At 46.9% G+C, this 22,937-nt stretch overlaps 1 protein-coding gene across 4 annotated transcripts in view; it reads right to left on the minus strand.

The window, feature by feature from the left end:
• Positions 1–15,470: 15,470 nt before the first annotated feature.
• SUSD6 (sushi domain containing 6) overlaps positions 15,471–22,937 on the minus strand; it is a 105,312-nt gene continuing 97,845 nt past the window's right edge. For 3 of the 4 annotated variants that reach the window (XM_066388393.1, XM_066388392.1, XM_066388394.1), the window contains one exon: positions 22,256–22,715. In XM_066388393.1, coding sequence (XP_066244490.1) covers positions 22,256–22,715 — 460 coding nt within the window. Of the gene's footprint in view, positions 19,515–22,255; positions 22,716–22,937 lie in introns of those variants that run through there. The other variant, XM_066388395.1, reaches the window with a different exon arrangement.

Genomic DNA, 22,937 nt, shown 5'->3' on the forward strand with positions numbered 1-22,937 from the left:
GCGCCACCGCCTGGTCAGGCAATTATTATTAAAAATTAATAGGCATGTAAGCATAATTACAATATAAAATATTAGATGTTTTTATTATGCATTTAATCATATTATAGTATATTATTGTTGCAATGAATAAAATGTTTCTTTTATTTATGATATTGTTTTCTTCAATCTATTTTTGTCCTCTTTTTCATTGTAAAAAAGGTGGTCCCCTTAGCAAGTCACCGTAAGCAGCCCTTACATCCATCACTAACGTGCTGACCTCTTTCCAGGCCTCCTTCCTCTGCACACGTTCTTTTGTCAGAATCAAAACTAGGGCCCCCTGTTGGCAGTATTATAACTTTTCTTTTCCGACTTAGCAAAATATACCCCAAACATCTTAGTCAAATAGCTCTTGATGCCATGACTTGAAGCAATTGCTTATCATTTATGAATTCAATTGGCAGTGTAACTGAGGCCAGAAACACGACACAGGGCAGGTGAATAGAGGGTTGTAAAACATGTCTGATGTGTGTGACAGACAGCTGTGCATCTCTCTGAGCAGGACAGGAGGCTGCCTCACCCCGTCCCTTTAAACAGGACAACTTCTTTTTTGTTTTTAATATTTTTTTGATTGATTGATTGATTTTTGAAAGAGAGAAAGGGAGGGGTGAGAGAAAAACATTGATTTGTTGTTCCAGTTATTTATGTATTCATTGGTTTATTCCTGTATGTGCCCTGACCAGAGATCAGACCCACAGCCTTGATGTATCAGGACGACGCTCTAACAAGGTGAGCTACGTGGCCAGGGAGGGCTGGACAACTCTTGTTTTAAACAATCCACCAGAATAGGCCGCAGATGCTAAGTGCTTAGCAGCAGTCAGTTGGACAAATTTTTTTTTTTACAGAGACAGAGAGAGAGACAGATAGGGACAGATGGGCAGGAATGAGGAGAGATGATGTAAAGCCAGTGGCCACGGCCACCATCATAGCAGCCTGGCCCATGCAGGTTCACATTGGATTCAGACAGATGGTAAAGAAACAACGGAGCCAAAAACTGGTAGGCCATTATCTTTAATCCTAGCTTGCACCGGGCGGGCAAGTAAAAACACACACTGGGTTCCAATACCCACTCATTCAGTGCTCACAAAGCTACTGACTTATCCGAGTTTCCTAGAATCAAAGGTTTCTAGCTCACCAGACTTTATTCACCTCTGTTCCCCATCTCCTTCCTTCTCTCTGCACAAACTCTGCACAAACTGGCTTCTCACTCAGCACTACACCATCTTAGCTGCTTCTCCTGGCCTCCTCCACGTGGCCTTTATCTGCTCTCCTCTCTAATGCTAATCTCAGTAACCGAGAGAGAGCAAGCTCCCCATCTGCCCCACTTTATAGTGCAGAAATCAAAACCCCTTTAATCTAATATACAAAACAGGGAAGTCTCTGATACAAAGTCCACCCCACATCAAAAAGGGTGGGAAAGGCTTAGTCCTAAAACCAAGCCCCAGGCTAAAAGGATCCTGCCTGCCCACAGCCCACCCCCAACACACATTAATATAATTACGCTCATTCCAAGCATAAGGGCAACTCATATCATCACCTGGGAGATGGGCTTCCACGTGGGCAGCGCCATCTTTAACAAAGTGAGCATAATATATTTTATCTGCCCAACAGTCAGTCAAATAAGTTTGTAAATATGATATATATATATATATTTGTTGTTCACTTATAGTTTGCATTGGGTGTGGGGGACAGGCTGTAAGCAGGCAGGGTCATTATAGCATAAGGCTTAGTTTTAAGACCCTTTTAATACTAAGACCCCACCCTTTTAATACTAAGATCTTCTCAACACCCCACACCCTTGACTGTTGCATGATGTGGGGTGGTGCACTCTCATGAGGAATCCCATTATGCCTCAGGTAAGTGACTTTGTATCAGAGACTTCCTTGTTTGTATATTGGATTAAAGGTTTTGATTTCTATACTATAAAATGGGGCAGAGGAGCCTATGCTTGAGGAGAGCAGAGAAAGGCCATGTGGAAGAGAGGAGAAGCAGCCAAGATGGCAGAGTGCTGAAGGAGAAGCCAGTTTGTGCAGAGTTTGTGCAGAGAGAAGGAGATGGGGAACAGAGGTGAATAAGGCTGGTGAGGTACAAACCTTTGATTCTAGGAAAACTTGGATAAGTCAGTGGCTTTGGGAGCCCTGAATGGAAGGGAAAGTGTTTTCCCACTGTGTGTATTTCTTGCCCACCGGGTGCAAGCTAGGATTAAAGCTAATGGCCCACCAGCTCTTGGCTTCATTGTTTTATTACCATCTGTCCGAATCAAATGCGAACCTGCATGGGCCAGGTGGCCGTGGCTACTAGCTTTACAAAGAGCGACCCACATGTTCTCCTGCTCAGTGTGGCATTGTTTCTTGTTGTGTGAGCATCACTCCACATGTCTAGCCAAACAATTCCATTGCTTTCCAGTGTTTTTGTGCTTTTTTTTATTGATTGCAATTGCTAATACAGTAATTGGATTTACATTGATTCATATGGAAATAATTGCCTTGGTTTTCATCAGTTTCGGATTTTGCCGATTGTTTTTGGATGGATTATCGATGAAAACCAAGATATCACTGCACGCTTGAATTATTAGAAGGGAAACACTCACTGAAGAGTTGAAAGAATAGTACAAAGAACATCTGTGTTCCTTCTACTTAGAGTCAACATTGTTAACAATTTGCCACATTAGTTTTATTAAACGGTGTGTGTGTTTGCATAATTATGACATTCACCTCTAAACACTTCAGCAGGTGTCCCCCAAATCTAAAGACATTATCTGATGTAACCACAATGCCATTGTCACCCACAAAGGAAAATGAACATTTTCTTGAATGTTCATTCCATAATAGCTTGGCATATCCAGGCCATATTTTAAAATTCTGTGATTGTCCAAAAAATGCCTTCCAGAATTTTCTTTTCCACCCAGTCCAGGAACCAATCAAAGATCACACACTACACTTGATAGTTTATATCTCTTCAGGTACCAGCTGTTAGCTGCTTCCTGGAAAAGGGAGCAGCGTCCAAGGGCTTCCAGCGGCCCTCCCCTCAACCCACCCCCACACCACAGCGTGAGTTCCTTGTTTCAGCTGCTATGGCTTTCTAAAACATTAGATATATTGATATTTAAATGAATGCCAAAATCACTTCCAAAATAGGCACAAAGAACCTGGGAGTATCCCGAGTTTTCACATCATATCTCAGGGAGCGGTATCACAAATAAGTTCTGCTGCCATCTAGCACTGTGACCTTGGCAAGTCCTTGGTGATGCCCAGGAACTATTAGATGAATGGATGAGAAAAAACAAACAAACAACACAAAGCAAGCAAACAAACAGAAAAACAAAACAAACAATTGCTTTCACTGCCCTGGACTTATCATCTCTGTAAGAAAAAAAGATTCAAAGGCCTGCTCCAGATCTCACGCCTCTTTTCATAAGTTCCTGGTCCTGGAAAACACACACACACACACACACACACACACACAAATGATTGGATATGGACCTCTCATCTTTTGTTGAAAAATCCGCTCATTATTTCTTCCTTAGATCTCTTCTTCCAGCAGAAATGAACTTCCAACTCTATGCTTAGTGCGCCACCTGATGGACATGGTGCCTTCACTGGAGATGAGAGGTCATAGATGTCAGAAAGCTATTCACGTGTTCTGAAAACAGGTGCTGTCCCTCATTATCAAATCACCTTCACCAGGGTTTTTATTTTAATATGAAAGAGGACCATGTGCCTGAGCAACAAATTATCCAAATAGAACACACGAGAACAGAGTTTAGCATTAAAATTAAATCAACGCATTGCAAAATCCATTGGCATATGTATATGATAGTTCAGGAGAGTGGGCGTAGGACAAGCAACAACTGATAAAACTTCAGGGAGAACAAGGAAAGTTAGCAATTGTAATTTAAAACATCACCACATTCCTCTATGGCCCAAAAGAGATAAGGATCAGAGCAATATCATTAATAAGGGTGAGATATTAGCTGTATATAACCCTGTACCTGGAACAAAATAGAATAAACATTCTTTTTTTGAGATATGTGACATTTAGAATATAGTAAAACATAAAGGAAACCTCAACAACTTCCAACTAGACTCTTTGACACCAAAGCAATAACATTTTAACTTCATAAAAAAATAGAGTTAACAAAATCTCAGGATAGGCAAAGGTCTATGAAATATTTGGAAGGATAGAAAAAATGTAATGACCTCCGAGAAAATGGGAACACAATCTTATAGATTCTCAACCAGCTAAGGGAAAAATAGAGGTGATAGAAAAAAACTAATGAACTTTATTTACATTGGAAACTTCTGCTCTTTGACACTGTTGAGAAAGTAAAGAGAAAAAGAGAGAGAGAGTGCACAAATATTTGCAAAATACATATCTGACAAAGGACTTGTATTCGGAATAGAGAACTCTCAAAACTGAATAAGAAAACAAACAACCCAATTTTTTAAATGCACAAAAATTTGAACAGACATTCAAATGAAAGAAGACAAATGAATGGCAAATAAGCACCTGAACAGATGTTCTACATCAGCAGTCAAAAACGGAAATAACCTGATTGTCCTTCAACCGGTGAATGAATGAACAAATGATACATCCTTACAATGGATATTGTTTAGCTGCAAAAGAAATGACTGCTGATACATGTAACAACATAGATGATAATCAAATAAATGCATTATGCTAAGTAAAAGAAGCCAGACTCAAAAGCTACATAATGTATGATTCTATTTATATGACATTCTGTAAAAAGCAAAGCTATAAAGACAGAAAACAGATCAGTGGTGCCAGGGGCTAGATTGGGGTGTGTGTGACTACAAAGAAATACAAAGGAATTGGGGTGGGGCAGAGAGTGATGAAATGGCTCTCTGTCCTCATCATGGTGGTAGTTACATGGTTGTATGTGTCAAACTAAAAATTACGAAGGGTGAATTTTACTATATATAAAGTACATGTTAATAAACCTGACCAAAACAAATGAAACAGACAAACATCTCATAGGATTGATCAAGAAAAAAGAGAGCCCTGGCCGGTTGGCTCAGCGGTAGAGCGTCGGCCTAGCGTGCGGAGGACCCGGGTTCGATTCCCGGCCAGGGCACATAGGAGAAGCGTCCATTTGCTTCTCCACCCCTCCGCCGCGCCTTCCTCTCTGTCTCTCTCTTCCCCTCCCGCAGCCAAGGCTCCATTGGAGCAAAGATGGCCCGGGCGCTGGGGATGGCTCTGTGGCCTCTGCCCCAGGCGCTAGAGTGGCTCTGGTCGCAACATGGCGACGCCCAGGATGGGCAGAGCATCGCCCCCTGGTGGGCAGAGCGTCGCCCCATGGTGGGCGTGCCGGGTGGATCCCGGTCGGGCGCATGCGGGAGTCTGTCTGACTGTCTCTCCCTGTTTCCAGCTTTAGAAAAATGAAAAAAAAAAAAGAAAAAAGAGAGAGTCACACAAGTACAGAATTCTGAAGATTGAGAAATATAAAAGAGGACATGACTACAGATAATAAGAAATTTAAAATCAAAACAATATCTTGAACCACTTTATACAAATGAATTTAATAATCATACTAAAACAGATAACTTTATAGAAAAAATATCACCAAAATTATTTCAATAAAATGAAAAACCTAACTAAATCAATAATCATTCAAAGGCTCTGGCTGCTCAGTGGATAGAACTTTGGCCCAACGTATGGACATCCCAACGTATGTGCCCAGTCAGGGCACATATAAGAAGTGACCATCTGGCCTAACCTGTGGTGGCGCAGTGGATAATGCGTCGACCTGGAACGCTGAGGTCGCCGGTTCGAAACCCTGGGCTTGCCCAGTCAAGGCACATATGGAGTTGATGCTTCCTGCTCCTCCCCTCCCTCTCTCCCCCCTTCTCTAAAATAAATAAATAAAATCTTTAAAAAAAAAAAAAAAAAAAAAGAAGAAGTGACTATCTGTTTCTCTTCCTTTCCCTCTCCCCTTTCTCTCTCTTCCTCTCTTGCAACAGTGGCTCTATTAGTTCGAGTGTCAGCCCCAGGTGCTGAGGATAACCTGCCTGATTCAAGCATCAGCCCCAGATGGCAGTTGCCAGGCGGATCCCAGTCAGGGCACCTGCGGGAGTCTGTCTCTCTATCTCCCCTCCTCTCATTTAACAAAATAAATAAATCAATAATCACTCGGGAAGCTTCACTGGTCATTAAAAGTCTCTCCCACCAAAAGACCCCAGCACATATGGTTTTATAGGTCAGTTTTATCCACTGCTGAGAAACTAATAAACTTTATATCCTACAAACTTTCAATTAAAGAGGGAAGCTACACATTTCATTTTATGGGGTTCATGTAGCTCTGACACCAAACAAGGACAAGAAAAGAAAATTACTGACCATCTTCACTTATTAACATAAATGCATAAATTAAAAAAAAACCCAGGCCCTGGCCTGTTGGCTCAGCGGTAGAGCATCGGCCTAGCGTGCGGAGGACCTGGGTTCAATTCCCGGCCAGGGCACATAGGAGAAGCGCCCATTTGCTTCTCCACCCCTCCGCTGCGCCTTCCTCTCTGTCTCTCTCTTCCCCTCCCGCAGCCGAGGCTCCATTGGAGCAAAGATGGCCCGGGCGCTGGGGATGGCTCTGTGGCCTCTGCCTCAGACGCTAGAGTGGCTCTGGTCGCAACATGGCGACGCCCAGGATGGGCAGAGCGTCGCCCCTGGTGGGCGTGCCGGGTGGATCCCGGTCGGGCGCATGCGGGAGTCTTTCTGACTGTCTCTCCCTGTTTCCAGCTTCAGAAAAATGCAAAAAACAAAACAAAAAACAACCCAGCAGAATATTTTAAAGCACACAGGCATGCACACCCACATGCTCTTATAACCAAGTAGAGTTTAGTAAGGATACAAAGATGGTTTAATAGCAATAAATTCTATCAATATTCAATAGTGCAATACAGTACATTAACAGGTTCAAGAAAAACATGTTAGCATCTTAATATAATAGATACAGAAAGGATTTGACAAAATCAAAACTGGTTCATTGTTAACAACACTCAGCAAACTAGGAATTAAAAGCCAGTTTCTTAACCAAGTTGAAGACTGTGAGGGTCACATCTATAGGCACACAGATTGGGTTCCTTGGTACTTGTTGCTGCAAGAGAGATCGCACACCTCGGTGAGAAGATGCTTACCAGGGGCTTGTTTTAGAAGTTAGCCTTGTGTTAAGTATTTTGGGGAAGTTTTGAGGCAGCATAGTTTTATTCTAGGTGCTGCCAGAAAGCGGGAGAAGTTCTGTGGCTGGATATTTTCATTTTTATCTAGGAGGCCCTCTGGTCTTCATGGCCTCTGCCTGCTGTACAGTCTGTACCCCTACTAACTGCCGCCCACAGCATGCTTTAAAACCTCCTAGGTTGCCCCTCCACCTACAGGCTAATAGTTAAAGCCATGAGAATGGCCCTTAAAGCCATTCATCAGTGTCAGTCTCCAGGTCCGTGCCATTTGGCTGCACGCCCCCACCCATATTCCCTTTTCAAAGCACACTGCACTCCCCCCAACATCACAGCCCCTTTCACAGTTCTAGTCCACTGTTCACACTTTTAGCTATGAGCTCGGCCTAGAAGGTCCCTCCCCCCATCATTTCTTTTCTGCTTGGCAAACTCCCTTGGCTGCAAGACCCAGCTCAAATGTCACTTGCTCTGCAAAGGCTCCAGCTGACTGTCCTGCACCTTTTCCCCCGTGTCACCTCCCTCCTCATCACTCCTGCAGCCCTAATTCCCTCTCTCCTGCCCTTCCTCTGTCCTTCTCACTGCCTCAGCGAAATGCTGAGTCTCAGGCCTGGCCTGCTGGGTGCTGAGGAATCAAGGGCGAAGCAGGAGGCCACAGATCAGTGACAGGACTATTAAAGAGCCACATGTGAGACCCTCAAGGACAGAGCCATGTCTACTACTCAGCTCAGCAGGCGCAGCCACCAGCACAGGCCTGGCGCTTTGCAGGGGTTCAGGGAACATCTATAGGATGAAAGGGATCCATTGTGGGCCGAATGGTGTTCCCTCAAAAGACAAGTCCTAACCTCCGTGCCCGTGGATGCGACCTTATTTGGAATCAGGCCTTTAGCAGATGTGATCGAGTTAAGATGAGGTCATCCTGGATTGGACATCTTAAGCAGGTGACTGTTGTCCTCATAAGGAGAGGGTGAGCTGGACACAGACATACAGGGAAGAACGCCATGTAAAGACAGAAGCAGAGATTGGGAGGGTGCACATCACCCAACAAAGAACAAAGACTGCTGACAGCCACCAGAAGCTGGGAGACGCAAGGAATGATTCTCCTCTGGAGCCCTGAGAGACCACAGCCCCACTGACACCTTGATTTTGGACTTCTAGCTTCCAGAACTGTGAGGGAATAAAGTTCTGTGGCTTTAAGCCACCTAGTTATTGGTAATTTGTTATGGTAACTGTGGAATTAATACAGTGTCCAAGACTCATTGCTCATAAACTCCTGTTCACATTTCTACCACATCCCAACCTAGGAGGTGGAAGCTGCCCAAACTTTGCGGCTTGCCGGGTCTCAATTTGCCGGCAATCCCGCTCGACTGGCCTAACCCAGCAGAGCGCCCCGCCTCATCCGACACTAGATGGCGCCAGCAGGCTGAGCCATCCGGCTCCATGGGCTCCAGGGGCTCCAGGGGCGGCCAAACGGACTGAGCCTGGGGAGTCAGCTATGGGCTGAGCTCCCACATCCAAGATGAAGATCAAACGTCAACTTCTTTAAATTTTTCCCAGAGAAGTGGCTTTTGCTCTGTCAGCGAAAGGAAATAGGATCCTCTTCCCTGCAAACTGTCCTGCCAACAATCCCTGTTCCCCCGTGGCAGCCTCAGAGTCAGAGTTCCTGCGGGAAGAAATCAGAGGAAGCACAGCACGGCCTCCCAGGTCCTGCCCTCACTGGCTGACTTGGCTTCGGATCTTCAGGTTCCTCTATTTTCACCCCAGCTGCAATTCCCAGAAACAGGCTTCCGTGCTCCTCACTGATCATGTGTGATGGACCCTCCCTGGGTCCCTGTCCCTCAGTCCCATAATTTCTCCACGATTTTCTGGGTTATTTTCAAATTCTGGCTTTCTTAGACAATTGCAATAAATAGCTTGTACACATAGGATATTTCACATATAAGCAAGGACATCTGTAGGAAAAATTCCTGAAAGAATTTCCAGGCCAAAGGGTGCACTGAAATATTTTTAAGTAAACAATCACAAACTTACAGCAAGTTTTCTGAACCATTTGGGAGTTTGTCGCTGAGTCTTCTTCAAATACTTTTTTTTAATTAATTTTGTTATTTTTTTTACAGAGACAGAGAGAGAGTCAGAGTGAGGGATAGACAGGGACAGACAGCCAGGAACAGAGAGAGATGAGAAGCATCAATCATTAGTTTTTCATTGCGCATTGCGACACCTTAGTTGTTCATTAATTGCTTTCTCATATGTGCCTTGACCGCGGGCCTTCAGCAGACCGAGTAACCCCTTGCTTGAGCCAGCGACCTTGGGTCCAAGCTGGTGAATTTTTGCTCAAACCAGATGAGCCAGCGCTCAAACTGGCGACCTCGGGGTCTCGAACCTGGGTCTTCCACATCCCAGTCTGACGCTCTCGAACCTGGATCTTCCACATCCCAGTCTGACGCTCTCGAACCTGGATCTTCCACATCCCAGTCTGATGCTCTATCCACTGCGCCACCGCCTAGTCAGGCTCTTCTTCAAATACTTTAACATGTAATTTCTACACACAAGAACATTCTCCTATATCACCACAATATAACCGACGAATCAAGGCACGAGTACCGATACGTGTCTACCATCTCATCGTCACACCCCATTCATAAGTTTTGCCAATTGATGCGATAAGTACCGTCCTTCGAGACTAAAGGATCCAATTCAGGATCATGGCTCGCATTTCACTTTATCTCCTTCAGTTGAAAACAAATTTTCAGTCTTCCCTCCACTTTCATGACCTTCACATTTTGAAGATTACAGGCCAGTTCTTTTTGTAAAACAGCACTTGACGGGGTTGTGCACGTTTTTCATGTGTACACTTACTCTGCATTTCGGTGGGAATACCGTGGAAGTGATGCTGGGTTCTCTCGCTGCCTCCCATCAGGTGCTGCAGGATATTTATCTGCCCCTTGTGATTAAAATACTGTCTACTTGGCTTCTCCACTGTAAATGTTGTCTGTATGGATGGACTCATGGTCTCCTATTTTATTCAATGAATTAACACCCACAATCATCACTGTTTTCATGCTCAAATTATTCCTGATTTGGTGAGTAGAAGCCCCTTGAGTGGATGTACTTTGGCTCATACACCCATCACTCTTTGAGCACTTTCTTGCTTTCTAAAACAGAAAAATGTTCCAGGAGCCTCTTGTAATCTTTCTTCTGTGCCTCTAGAATTAACCATTTCTCCAAAGAGCCCTAGTTCCTTTCAGTGGAAAACAATATTTTAAAAGCCAAGATCTGAACTCTCTGTGTGCTCAATGCTATTGAAGTGTCATTGCTCCCAAGCCCTCTGGGGAGAGTTAGGGAGTATCTGTGTGTCTGTGTACATGTATGTGTATAAATGCATATGTACATCTATATGTATTTCTTTTGTTTTTCAACTCTCACACTTTATTTTTTATTAAACTTCATGGAGTGGCATTGGTTAATATCTGTATTTCTGTATCTATGTAGGTAAATGGAAAACCATGGTTCACACCAATACCTGCAATTCCAGTCTGATACTGCAGGGTTGGTTTGCTTCCCCTTTCTGATTTGCAGCTCTGTCAGCCCGCCGCCCCCCCCCCCCCCCCCACTTCATGGCTTTAGAATGGAATTGCCCAGTGAGAGAAAGGAAGAGGAACTGCATTGTACTCTGATGGTTGCTGCCAGTTTGCCCTCCATAGAGGAAGTACCAATTTATACTCCCATTAGATATTATAAAGCTTTTCCTTCTGCCAATCTGATAGGTGAAAATTATTTCTGATGTTTAACATATATTACTATTATTATTATAAGATAGCGTAATTATTTTTTAATGTTTCTAATAAAAAACAGAGAAGAAATTGACAAGGAAAGAGTTGTAGTTGGGCTTTAACTACTGTCCCTCAGTTTCTGCCCTAAGGAAAATAATAAAAATGAGTAAAAATGCCTGTTAACATGGGAATGGTTGTCTTGCTGTTGCAGGCAATGGGTGTTTCTTCTATTGTCCATCCCAAAGAGCAACTGAGTTGCCCCTGTACTGGTGACTCGAACCATTCACATGATTTCTGCAGACACTCCCTGCAGGCGGGAGGCAGGGGCTGGGAGGTTGTGACCAGAATCAGCTATGCTTGGTGCTCTATATTTGTAGGGAGCAGACTATGGGTCTGAAAATCTCTGGACACTTGTCTATGGGTCTCCTGAAATTTCTTCCTTGTAATTAAAATAATTCAAGTTTAGGCAACCTAGAGAGAAGAAAGGCATTTCTTATTTTGGCAGATCTTAAAACAATTATGTATTAGGTTGAAATTGCCCATATGTGACCTTTTTTATTTACCTGCAAAAATGGCAGTTTCATATGATTCATAGTTTTATATGTTGGGACTTTTGTTCTTATAGGTCTCTAGAGCCTACAAGTCCTCTTCTTCACACGCCCCACCCCTCAGGTCCTTATCCACTCACTTCCCCATTCATGCTGGTGCTCCAGTGGAGCTTTTCTTTTTTTTTTTTTCTTTTTCTTTTTAAATTCTGCCTTGAATTTTAGGTAGATGTTTAATCTCCTTTTCTCACATTAGTCTGCAAACTCTTTGAAGGCAAAGACAGACTCTTATTCACCGCTGCACCCTGGACCCTGTATCAGGCTTTGCATAAAGTAAATCTTAAAAAGAAAAACAACGTTGTTGTTGTTGAATGAATTAGGAAATGAATGAATGAAAAAAAGATTGCAGCAGGGTGGGAATGGTCTATAGCACAGAAAGGCTATTGCACCAAAAGTTCCTACATCTCTTTGGAGCCTGGATGCTTAAGAGTCTCAAGAGACCACCCAGAAGCCACAGCAGCCTCCATGCTTAGTGTGTTTGGGTTGAACCTTCACACACACACACACACACACACACACACACACACACACACACACACACTGGCCCACACAGTCAGTCCCAGCCAACAGGCTTAAGCTGCAAACAGGCTGCCTTTGCTGGGCCACTGGGCTACTTGCTCCCCCAGTGAAGTTCTGCGGGGGGAAGGTCACACTTGCCCACCTCCTGTGATGCCCTGCCAAGTTGAGCATCATTTCCTAGCCCAGCCTCAGAGACAGCGCAAGCTGCCCCAGATGGGCTTCTCGGGACATTCCTATGTTGTGAAATTTCCTGTTCTGGGGGCACTGGGTGTCATGAGAAATATGAAAAGTCGAACAGCTGTTCACCCCTTAGTGTGGGATGGGACTGTCCCCGAGGTCTGTGATGCCCATAACGCTGCTCACCAGGGAGCACGAAGTTGGCATCCAGGCCTGCCTTGGGAACATCACACATTGTCCCAGGTTCGGATGCTGAAATTCCATATATATAGGGAAAAGTCAAACCCGAGACTCTCCCTTTAAATTCAATAATCCATGTATCTTATACATTCCATATTCCAATAATTCATATTTAATTTAGAGGGGAAATCAGTTTTGACTTTTCCTCTCAAACATGGACATCTTGGACATCAGACTTAAGAGAGTTTTCAATATGTCTTAGCTATAACGAGTAAGCAAATGTATATTTAAATTTTTAAAAAAGTATTTATTTTCTTATTCTGTGAGAGTAGGGGAGGCAGAGAGATGAACTCCTACATGTGCCCTTACTGGATCCATCCAGAAAGCCCACTAGGGTGTGATGCTCTGCCCATCTACGGCATTCCTTGGGTGCTCAACAACTGAGCTCTTCTTAGTGCCTGAGGCAGAGGCCATGGAGCCATCCTCAGCACCCAGGGCCAACTCGCTCCAATTGAGCCATGGCTGCAGGAGGGGAAAAGGGCGGGTGCAGAAGCAGATGGATGTTTCTCCTGTGTGCCCTGACTAGGAATTGAACCCAGGACATCCACATGCCAGCCTGATGCTCTACTACTGAGCCAACTGGCTAGGATCATATTTTAAAAATTAATAAAGCAAATGTGAATCAAAACAGCATGATTTTCTTTCAACTGGCATATTTCTTAAATTAATAATTGCCCATACTGGTGAGGTTGTGGAAAAATAAGCTCTGCCAGTGAGAATTTGGAATAACTTTCATTGTGGGCAATTTGAGGTATATCAAAAACTCCTAAAACATGCATTTCTTTTGATCTAGCAATTTCATTTCCAGTCATTTATCCTAAGAAAATAATTTAAAATATTATTAACCATTGGTCATAAGAGTTGAAAATTGGCAACCTGAGAGTTCAAATTACCAATATGATAGAAAACTTTGCGGCTGTTAAAGTGATGTCGATAAAATGTTTTATGGGATTATAATAGACTGCAACATTTAAAAAACCAAAATACTATTTAAAAAGTGATCTTTTTAAAGTGGAAACTATATATAGGCATAGAAAAAAGAACGTTGCCCGTAGAAGGTGGTATTACGGGTGATTTTAACTTTCTACTGAGATAAAAATGTATCATTACCCTGGTGTATTGAAAGGTATCTTTATGTAGTTTGAAAAACATGCTGAGAGCCAGTTACTCCTTTTGTTGCTGTCGAGAGGGTCTCAATTTTCCAAGCTGTGAGGTGGGGGTTCGGCAGCGGGGCAGGAAATTCTTCTTCTCTCCTCTCACCCACCTTTCTCAACCAGAGGCAACCACTTCAAGGGCTGCCCTGCCCCCAGCAGCCCTACAGGTTCTGTGGGCTTTGATCTTTGACTCCACCCACCATCTGCCTGCCAGAGAAAAGCAAAGACCCCAGTGTTGACCCCATGTTGACACGTCCCCCTTCCCCAGCATTCCTTACCTGATGAGACATGTTTCTCTGCTATTTTCTGCCTGCAGCTAGTTGGGAGAACCGACTCTGAGAGGCAGAAAGGAGGCAGTGAGGGCCTGGAGAGGCAGTGTCTGACAGGGAAGGAAGGGGCAGGGGAAGGAGCCCTTTTAGCAGAACGACCTGGGTCTGAATGAAATCCTGGCTCCACCTGGGGCAAGCTAACGCATGTCTTCATGCCCCAGTTTTGTGGTACGTGGCGTGGGGCTGCGGGCAGTAAGGGTGCCTGCCTTGTGGAGCTAGCTGTGTGTGGGTTCCACAGTAAGTCCTTACAACTGTGTCTGATACGTTTAAGTGTTAAGTCTCAGCTCTTATCACCATTTTAAAAGCTGGCAAAATGCTCTTCCCATCACTCTTCTTGCAACATACTAATGGCAATGATGTTTGTGTGGAACCTCCGGAGGACAGGTGCTACTGGGGCTAAGACAAAATGTTTTCCCACCCAACACTGTGTGTTAGAAAAACACATCCTGACCATTACACCCAGAGCATGTTTCAGCATGGCCTTATTTCTTTATCTAGAAGTGCCCTGTACATCCCTACTCACACTCTTACCACGTTGTGACTGCTCCACACCGTCAGCCTCCTCTAACCGGCAAGGACCTCTACATCCTCTGCCCCTTGGTCTTTAGATCTCCAGCATACCCCCTCTCCCAAACTGGTCTCAGAGGCTAGTGCTGCTGTTCACCAGCTGCTCAAGGCTGTCTTCCCCTCACCACGGACGTTTTCTTACATGGTACAGGGTGCTTTATCCCCCTAAACTCTCTCTTCCCAAGAGATGGAGAGAGCTTCCTCCACTCCCCCAAAATGCAGAGCTTAGTAAGTCAATCTGCTGCTTAAAACTGTTAAGGCATTTCCCATAGCACTTAGGATAAAGTGAAACTCCACAGCCTGGCTGTGAGGGACCCCACAGCCTAACCTCGGCCTCCCTCCCGCCCTCAGCTCATCCTGAGCTCTGAGCTCCTGCTACGCAGCAGTGCTCGACTCCTTTTAGTTTCCCAAACGGGCTGTGCTTCTGCTGCCCTGCACCCAGTGTCCTGCTCCTCAGCCTCGCTGTACCCTGTACCCTTCACATCTCTGCTTAAACGCTATTTTGTCCGAAGGCGCTTCCTGACCGCACACACCCTGACACATCCCTGGTCACAACCAGCACTGCACTGCTGTGACTGTCTGCCTTCCCGGCACATCAGAAATCCATGCAGGCCCCAAATGTGTGTGTGGTCTTGCTCACTGACTGCTGAATCCCAGCTTGAACAAGTGGTTGGTGCACTGAGATTTTTAAAAAGTATATTTCCACTTGTTTGTGCTCTCTCTTCCTTGCAGCTTAGACCACCATCACCTTGTCCCATCTCCATCTGCTGCCAGGTCCCCCCCCCCCCCGAGTTAGTGCTTCATGCCTACAAGAGCTTCTACCCACATACAATCTTTTCACTCTAGTGTTTCCAGAAAAACTGCATGGATCACATTTCTCACAACTACCTCATAAGAATTTTTTTTATTATTTAGAAATGCAGTTATATACATAGAACAATTAAAATTAAATTAAACTTTGTACAAATATTAAAATACTATCTTCACACCCACTGCAATGTACAGGATACCAAAAAAAAAAAAAAAAAAAAATATATATATATATATATAGCAATCCCAAACTGATTGAGTGACATCCTGCACAGTCAATGATGCACATGTCATTTTAAGTCAATGTATGAGTACCATTCTGCAAAGTATTTCGTAGTGGTGCCATAAGCCAGGGCAGGGGGTGGTGGGCAGCCACACAGCCTGCGTCCATCTCTCCTCCCTGCTTGACAAGTGAAGGGCTTTGCCCCTGCACCCTTTCCAGAGAGCTCCGCTGCCTGGTGCAGGGTTCCACTTTGGGGTTTTCACTCAAAATTCTTCTAGGTTTTCAACTGGAGATTAAAAGGAGCTTCCCGGCAAAGCTGAGCCTGCCAAGCAAAATCCTCTCTGAGCCTGTCACTGAGCATCAGTACTGACTGTCCCTGCAGAGCCAGGAGGCCCAGCAGGCCTCAGTTTCCAGCAAGCACACCCAATGATCAGGGGAAAGCCTGAACACACCACTTCCCTTCTCGGTCCTTTTTTCTCTTTAAGGGGGGGAAAGGGGGCAAGGATGTAGAAATGTTTGCAGCATATACTGCTCCTGATGTAAGGACGTGACCTGGGAATGGAAGTGACATTGTTGTGTGAGAGGCAAGTGGTCTGAGAGCTCAGCTGAGACGGGGAGGGGAAGGCCGAGTGCTATCGATCCCTGGGCCACCACTAATGAGGCAGGAAGAGTATACCTTTGTCTGTCTCGCCATTCAGCTTCTCCACAGAACTTGGGGGGGGGGGGGAGAAGATGACATTAGTTCCAGTTTTGTTTGTAAATGGAGTGTTAGTAGAACAGACTGAAACGCCTTAAAAACCAAAGAACTCACAAAGTGGCCAGGACTTGGCCCATTGCACAGTTCATACTGAGTGAAATGGGAACACAGCACACAAAATTCAGAAACAGCAAGAGAGATCCTACTTGCTAAACTAAAGCATTGGAAGGATGAAAGCTTTAAGTGACTCTCATCATACCCCGGCGGCCCTTGTGAGCCACTGGAGGGTGACTACAGGTCGCCAGAATACAATACCTGCATTGACTCAGCTCACATGTACGAAAAAATATTTTTAAAAAAGGTCCTTTGGTGCAGACCATTCTCCTGGACAAGCCCCCGCTGCCCCAGATGTGAGCGCAGCCAAGCCAGGCTGTGGCCAGTTCCCCACTGCCCCCAGATGTGAGCGCAGCCAAGCCAGGCTGTGGCCAGTTCCCCACTGCCCCCAGATGTGAGCGCAGCCAAGCCAGGCTGTGGCCAGGTCCCCACTGCCCCCAGATGTGAGCGCAGCCAAGCCAGGCTGTGGCCAGGTCCCCACTGCCCCTGCTCCTCTGGCAGCCTCCTCCCTGCGGCCTGCCACAGACACCGTCCTGTCTCTCAGCCAGGCCCCACCTTAAGGCAGCTAACTGTAAAACCCCTAATCTCTTGTAAGGGACAAAACCCTGAAACACGGCTGATGGCTAGAATAGCCATCATGGTGTCAGCGGGAAGGAGGCCTGGTTCCTGCACCCTCTGGAGGTAGGCCTCCCCCAAGTCAGTGGCAAAGGGGTGGAGGGGAGGACGGGGAGGGGAGGTTGGCGGGAACGGGGACTCCCATTTACCCTTCTTTCTTTCCTACCAGGCACAGTCTGGGTTTGTGGTTCCCAGGACGGTGTTAATGGTGGCTAGTTGGAGGATGACTTTTCATTTTTCCAAGCCCAAGCTCTTAACCTATGTGGCTGAATGAACTCAACACAAAAAGTGCAAACTCGAGGGAAAAAAAAGCCCAGAGTAATGATGTAAAAAAAGGGTGAAACCTTTCATTAAAAGAAATAGTTCTAGGCTAGCATTCTGGCTTTGTATGATTGGAAATACCCCACAGCATCCGCCCCAGCTTTGTTTCAGAGGCAGACAAGGGGACCCCGTGGAGAAAGAGCTCTTGCAGGGTGAGGCAGCCAGGTCATTAGGGACCCACCCCTCAGACAGGCCCGGAGCAACTGCTGGCAGGCACCCTCTGGAAACGGCCTCTCCTGAGGCCAAGGACAGCCCCCTGGAACATGTATCTCCCTCAGAGGCGTCTGCACCTCCCACAACCTGTTCCGTATCTGACCATGCTGGCCTGGGCTGTGGGCACAGCACTCTGGGGCTCCTGGGCGGGGCGGGGAGAGGTGGGAGTGCCCAGTAGGCACAGCAGGCACTGCCTTACCTGAGAGAAAGGAAGAGGACAAGGGCAGCAAGAGGACAGGAGCAAGTGGATAGTAAAGTGCGTGTGAGAGAGGAGGCAGGAGGCCAGAGGGGGCCACTCCCCTAAACCTCCAGGTGGCCCACTCCTGGCGCTACCCTGTTCGGTCAGGTATTAAAATACATTGGGCTCTGTATAACCTTACCACCCCAAACAGAGGCTCGGGAGGCGCAGAGGTGCAGCGTGGGGTCAGCCCCCCATTTCAAAAACAAGTGCTACTTAATGCCCCATCTTCTGAAGCAGCAGCCTGCCTGTGGCTGCCACCCCAGCCTTGTCAGCACTCAAGACGTAGCTGGCGCGGGTGATGGCGGCAGAAGCCTCTGGAGCACGGAGCCCACTCCTTCAGTGCAGGCTGCTTTGTAACCTTCCACCCACTGCAGCCAGCAAGGTAGGGGGGGGGGGTGAGGACTCAGCTCCTCCCCCAAGTGCCAGAGAGGACTAGGGGTCACCTGTCAGCTGTGAACAGGGGAGGGGACCGCAGGAGAGGGCAGAAGTAGGAACAGCAGCAGTGCAGCAAGCAGCAGGACGTTTCCTGGGAACAGTTACTAAGGCACGTGACTGTGGTGAGGTGGACCCTCGGGACAGGGCTGGAGCTGCCTGCAGCTGCCTGGGGACCCATCCTGTCCCACTCAGGTTCCCCTCCATCACCACGAACCCAGAATGGGGCACCTTGCCCCAACTGTCAGTGACCAGATGGGTGGTCCTTGGCATCTTGGCAATCTCCTGTCCCAGGGGTGACTCACGCTGGGCCTCTGTGGGCAGCAAGGAAGCAGGAGCTGCCCAGGATAAAAACCCAGGAGGCAACATGCAACTTCCCCTTATACTCAAGGGAAAGAGAAAGGAGGAGACTAGGAAGGCCAATGCTGAAGTAGGAGAGAACTTGCATATTAGGAAGACAATCATCATCAGCCACCTTCCTACCCTCCCTGGGATCTTCCAATGCTTCCTGGAAACTCAATTCAGCAGGGCCAGGAAGGAGCTGGCAGCTCTGAGCTAGACAGCGGGTAGAAAGACAGCTTTGGCAGGATTTCCCACATCCTCCATCCCCAGCCAAGGAACTGTGCCGCCAGTGTCAACCAAGGGCAGGCCCAGGGACCACTCTTGCTCCAATTAGAGCCGCTCCCGTCTCCCAGCTCTCACTCTTGGATGTGTTCCTGGTAGAGCGGCAGTGCTAGCCCTCAGAGGAAACACACCAGACCCAGGCCCGGCCCCTCGTGTGGCCGGGCAGCAGTGCAGCCACTAAGGCTTGGAGGACAGCAACAGGCCTGAGGGACAGGGAAATGGACAAGGTGGCGGGAAGGCACAAGTAAACACAGCGGCTCTCTGGCCCATGAGGCTGGTGGGGACTGCCACCAAAGAGTTGGCTGGAGGGGACATGGAGGGCTCAGGAGAAGGGAGAGTTCAATCCAGCACATTCAGATTCGTCCCTGACACAGATGGGAAGGCTGGGCCAGGCAAAAAGCCAGCTCCTCCAGCTGTCCGGCAGGCAGATGTGAGAATCTTCCTTGAGTTTCCAGCGAGGTAGGCCTGCAGGCCCTCAGAGATCCAGAGATCCACAGATCCACAGGTGGCAGCTCAAATATCCGGGTAGGGCGGCTGGAGTACAGAGCGCTCAGACCCACAGGGAGAGGGAAGAAGAGCAGAGGACCATTGCAGAGAGGAGAGGTTGGTGGCAAACCTCATGCTTCTTTCAGCAGTGGGATATCTGCAGGAAGAGAAGGAAGGTGATCCCATGTGGGTCTCTGCAACATACCTGATCCCAAGGCAGGGATCCTCATGCAGCCCTGAGTTTAAAGAAATAAAATCCACTCTTCATATACTTCTAGGTAGTCTACATCCCTCTATTTTAGGCCTTTCTTGTTCACCTTTCCCACTGTCTATGTGATAAAATCCAAATGTTCAGTCTGTATTCAAAACCCTTCTGGTCCCATCAACTTGAACCCTCTTTTGCCTTAACTGCTGGTCTGGCTGCTTCTCTTTCTGTTCTTAGTCTCACCCTATGAGAGTATTGAGCTCTGCTAAAGTCCCACCTCTTCCTTAATGCCATCCTTCAGCTGTGTGACAGTGAATAAATCATTTCCTCTCTCTGGACCGCAGTCAAGGTCCTGACTTCCTACAGTCCTGTCAACCGAACAGCTCTGGCATGGCCTGCTACAAACTTGATAACCTATGTGTTTTGTTTTCTGAACCCCTCATTTGACATGGACCCTGGGATTCTTGGTTTCATTATTTCTCAAGTATAAGCCCCATCTTCCCAAATGAATGACAGTCCTGACTGACAGAGAATATTTCATATTTCTTTGTATCACCCCTGAAACCTAATTTGCACCAGGCACAACTGGGCTCTCAAAATGCCTGATACATGGAAATGTATCTAGGAGGAGAAAAGCTAGGGGAAGAGCAGGCACCAGCTTGACTCCTTAGGAAGGATACGGGCTGAGATCTGCACCTGGGCGTCCGTCATTACGTGCGGACACATAATATGCGTGCACTTGCACAATAGTATGTGTGACTGGCTGCCCCTGAGGTCAATGGCTTGCACCTTTAAACGTGGGTTAATTATTTAGTAGCCTTTTCTAGCTCTATATCCTACCAAGAAAAAAGGCAGGCAGGCTGCTGATCCTCTGAAAACTCCAGAAACATGATCTGCATTCAAGAATTCCCAGTTTCTGGGAGAAGGGGAAAGGGAGGTGGAAGAGGGTAGATGAGGGACAGATGGTGATAGAGAGAGACCTGACATGGATAGGTGAACACAAAATGCAATCTACAGATGATGTATTGTGGAATTATGCACCTGAAACCTGTATTTTTTTTTTTTGTATTTTTCTGAAGTTGGAAATGAGGAGGCAGTCAGACAGACTTCCGCATGCGTCCGACTGGGATCCTCCCAGCATGCCCACCAGGGGGCGATGCTCTGCCCATCTGGGGCGTCGCTCTGTCACAACCAGAGCCATTCTAGCGCCTGAGGCAGAGGCCATAGAGCCATCCTCAGCGCCCGGTCCAACTTTGCTCCAATGGAGCCTTGGCTGCGGGAGGGGAAGAGAGAGACAGAGAGGAAGGAGAGGGGGAGGGGTGCAGAAGCAGATGGGCGCTTATCCTGTGTGCCCTGGCCGGGAATCAAACCTGGGACTCCTACATGCCAGGCCGACGCTCTACCACTGAGCCAACCGGCCAGGGTGAAACCTGTATTATTTTATTAACCAATGTCATCCTCAATTAAAAAAACAAATTTCCAATTTCTTTGCTTTCAGACATGCTAAACCTTAGACACTGCTGTGCCCAGGATCCCAGCAGCATCAAGTTTTCTTGGGGTCGGGAGAGGTTTGGAAGTACAGAAGTACTCATCAAAAAGGAAACATCTAGCCTGACCAGGTGGTGGTGCAGTGGATAGAGCGTCGGACTGGGACATGGAGGACTCAGGTTCGAAACCCCAAGGTTGCCGGCTTGAGCACAAGCTCATCTGGTTTGAGCAAGGCTCACCAGCTTGAACCCAAGGTAGCTGGCTTGAGCAAGGGGTCATTTGCTCTGCTGTAGTCCCCCGTCAAGGAACATGTGAGAGAGCAATCAATGAACAACCAGGATGTTCAATGAAGAGTTGATGTTTCTCATCTCTCTCCCTTCCTGTCTGTCCCTCTCTCTGTCTCTGTCAAAAAAAAAAAAAAAAAGAAAAAGGGAAACATCTAGATTTTGTCTTCATCCTGAACCACACTAAGATTTCATATGGAGATATTTTTTAAAGTGACAGAGTTAATCCCAACATTCAACTCTCCAGGCCCCAGCAAAGGCAAGTGTCAAGAGGCGGCGATTTCATTCTACAGCTGGTTTGCCACAAAGGACCTGGAGTCATCTGGGAGGCAGCAGGGCACCACGGGCTTGTAAATGCAGACTTTGGGACCAGATCCACCTGGCCTCATATCCCAACTCAACCAATTAGCAAGGGGCAACTGCCTTACCCTCTAGGAGCCTCAATTTCCTCATCTGTAAAATAAGGACAGTAATACCTACTTCTCAGGACTGCTGTCGGGTTTAACTGAGATAGTATAAGAAAACCAACTAACTCAGGCCCTGGCATGCTCCTATGTAAGATGAACCAGCTGAATGCAATGGAAAAGAAACAGCACCAGTTTTCTCTGTAATATAACCCACAAACCTCCTTGTCCTTCCTGTCCTTTCAGAAATATGAAAATTATAATGAGGAAACACCCCACCCTCACCTCCAACCAGCTGTCTACCATGTGGTCATGAATAATTTTGAAGATTCCAAACTATCAAAATTCACAGACCACAATGAAAGTCTCCTTATACAGAGCCCAGACAGCTGCCTGGAGCTGAGGGTAAACTCCTGTTTTGCAGGCTACTACCCCAGGTGTTACCTTTGCCCCCCAACACACCAGCTATTACAGAGCCTCACTTCCTCCCTTCTCCCAGTTCAAGGACCTGGAGCCGCTAGTAATTTATGGCCAGTGCAGACCACCTACCATCTGTGTAGTCCTCCGATGTGAGGGATAAAAGGCTTTGTATGTCACTGTTCTCTGAATCTGGGGCTTCTTTGTGTGCCAGCTGGCTGTTCCCTGAGCCGGCCACCCAGGAAGAGCTGGTCGCCTGATGCACCAGCACAGTCTCTGAGCCCCGAGAGCCCCAGGCTTCACACAGTCCAGACTGGCCTGGAGCCTCCTCCTCTCCACCTGCAGAGGAGCAGGCCCCCTGGTCCTGCAGCTGCTGCTCCCTTGGCCCATTTCTCCCACTCGGCCCAGAACCTTCCGACAGCACAATCTGCACCCTGGGGTCAGCGGGCGGCACACAGTGACCAGAACTGCCGTACACAGCCTCCTCGTACGACGGCAACGCAACTTGGACTCCATCCACCATAATGGAGACCTGGTCCCCGGACACACCCTGGTCTCGCCTGCATCCAGAGGAGGAAAAGACAAAGGAAGAATTAAAATACACACACAAATAATACCATAATACTAACACCACCAACCACTATGTGCCAGACACAGCACTAAGTGCTTTATATACACTTTATCACACTGAGTCCTCGCCTGAGCCCTTTCAGGTAGAGATTCACCAAGGGTGCAGGTGAGTCTCAGAGAAGTTAAAGTACTTGCTCACAGTCACACAGCTG

This window comes from Saccopteryx leptura, chromosome 6 (assembly GCF_036850995.1).
Source record: "Saccopteryx leptura isolate mSacLep1 chromosome 6, mSacLep1_pri_phased_curated, whole genome shotgun sequence".
Lineage (NCBI taxonomy): Eukaryota > Metazoa > Chordata > Mammalia > Chiroptera > Emballonuridae > Saccopteryx > Saccopteryx leptura.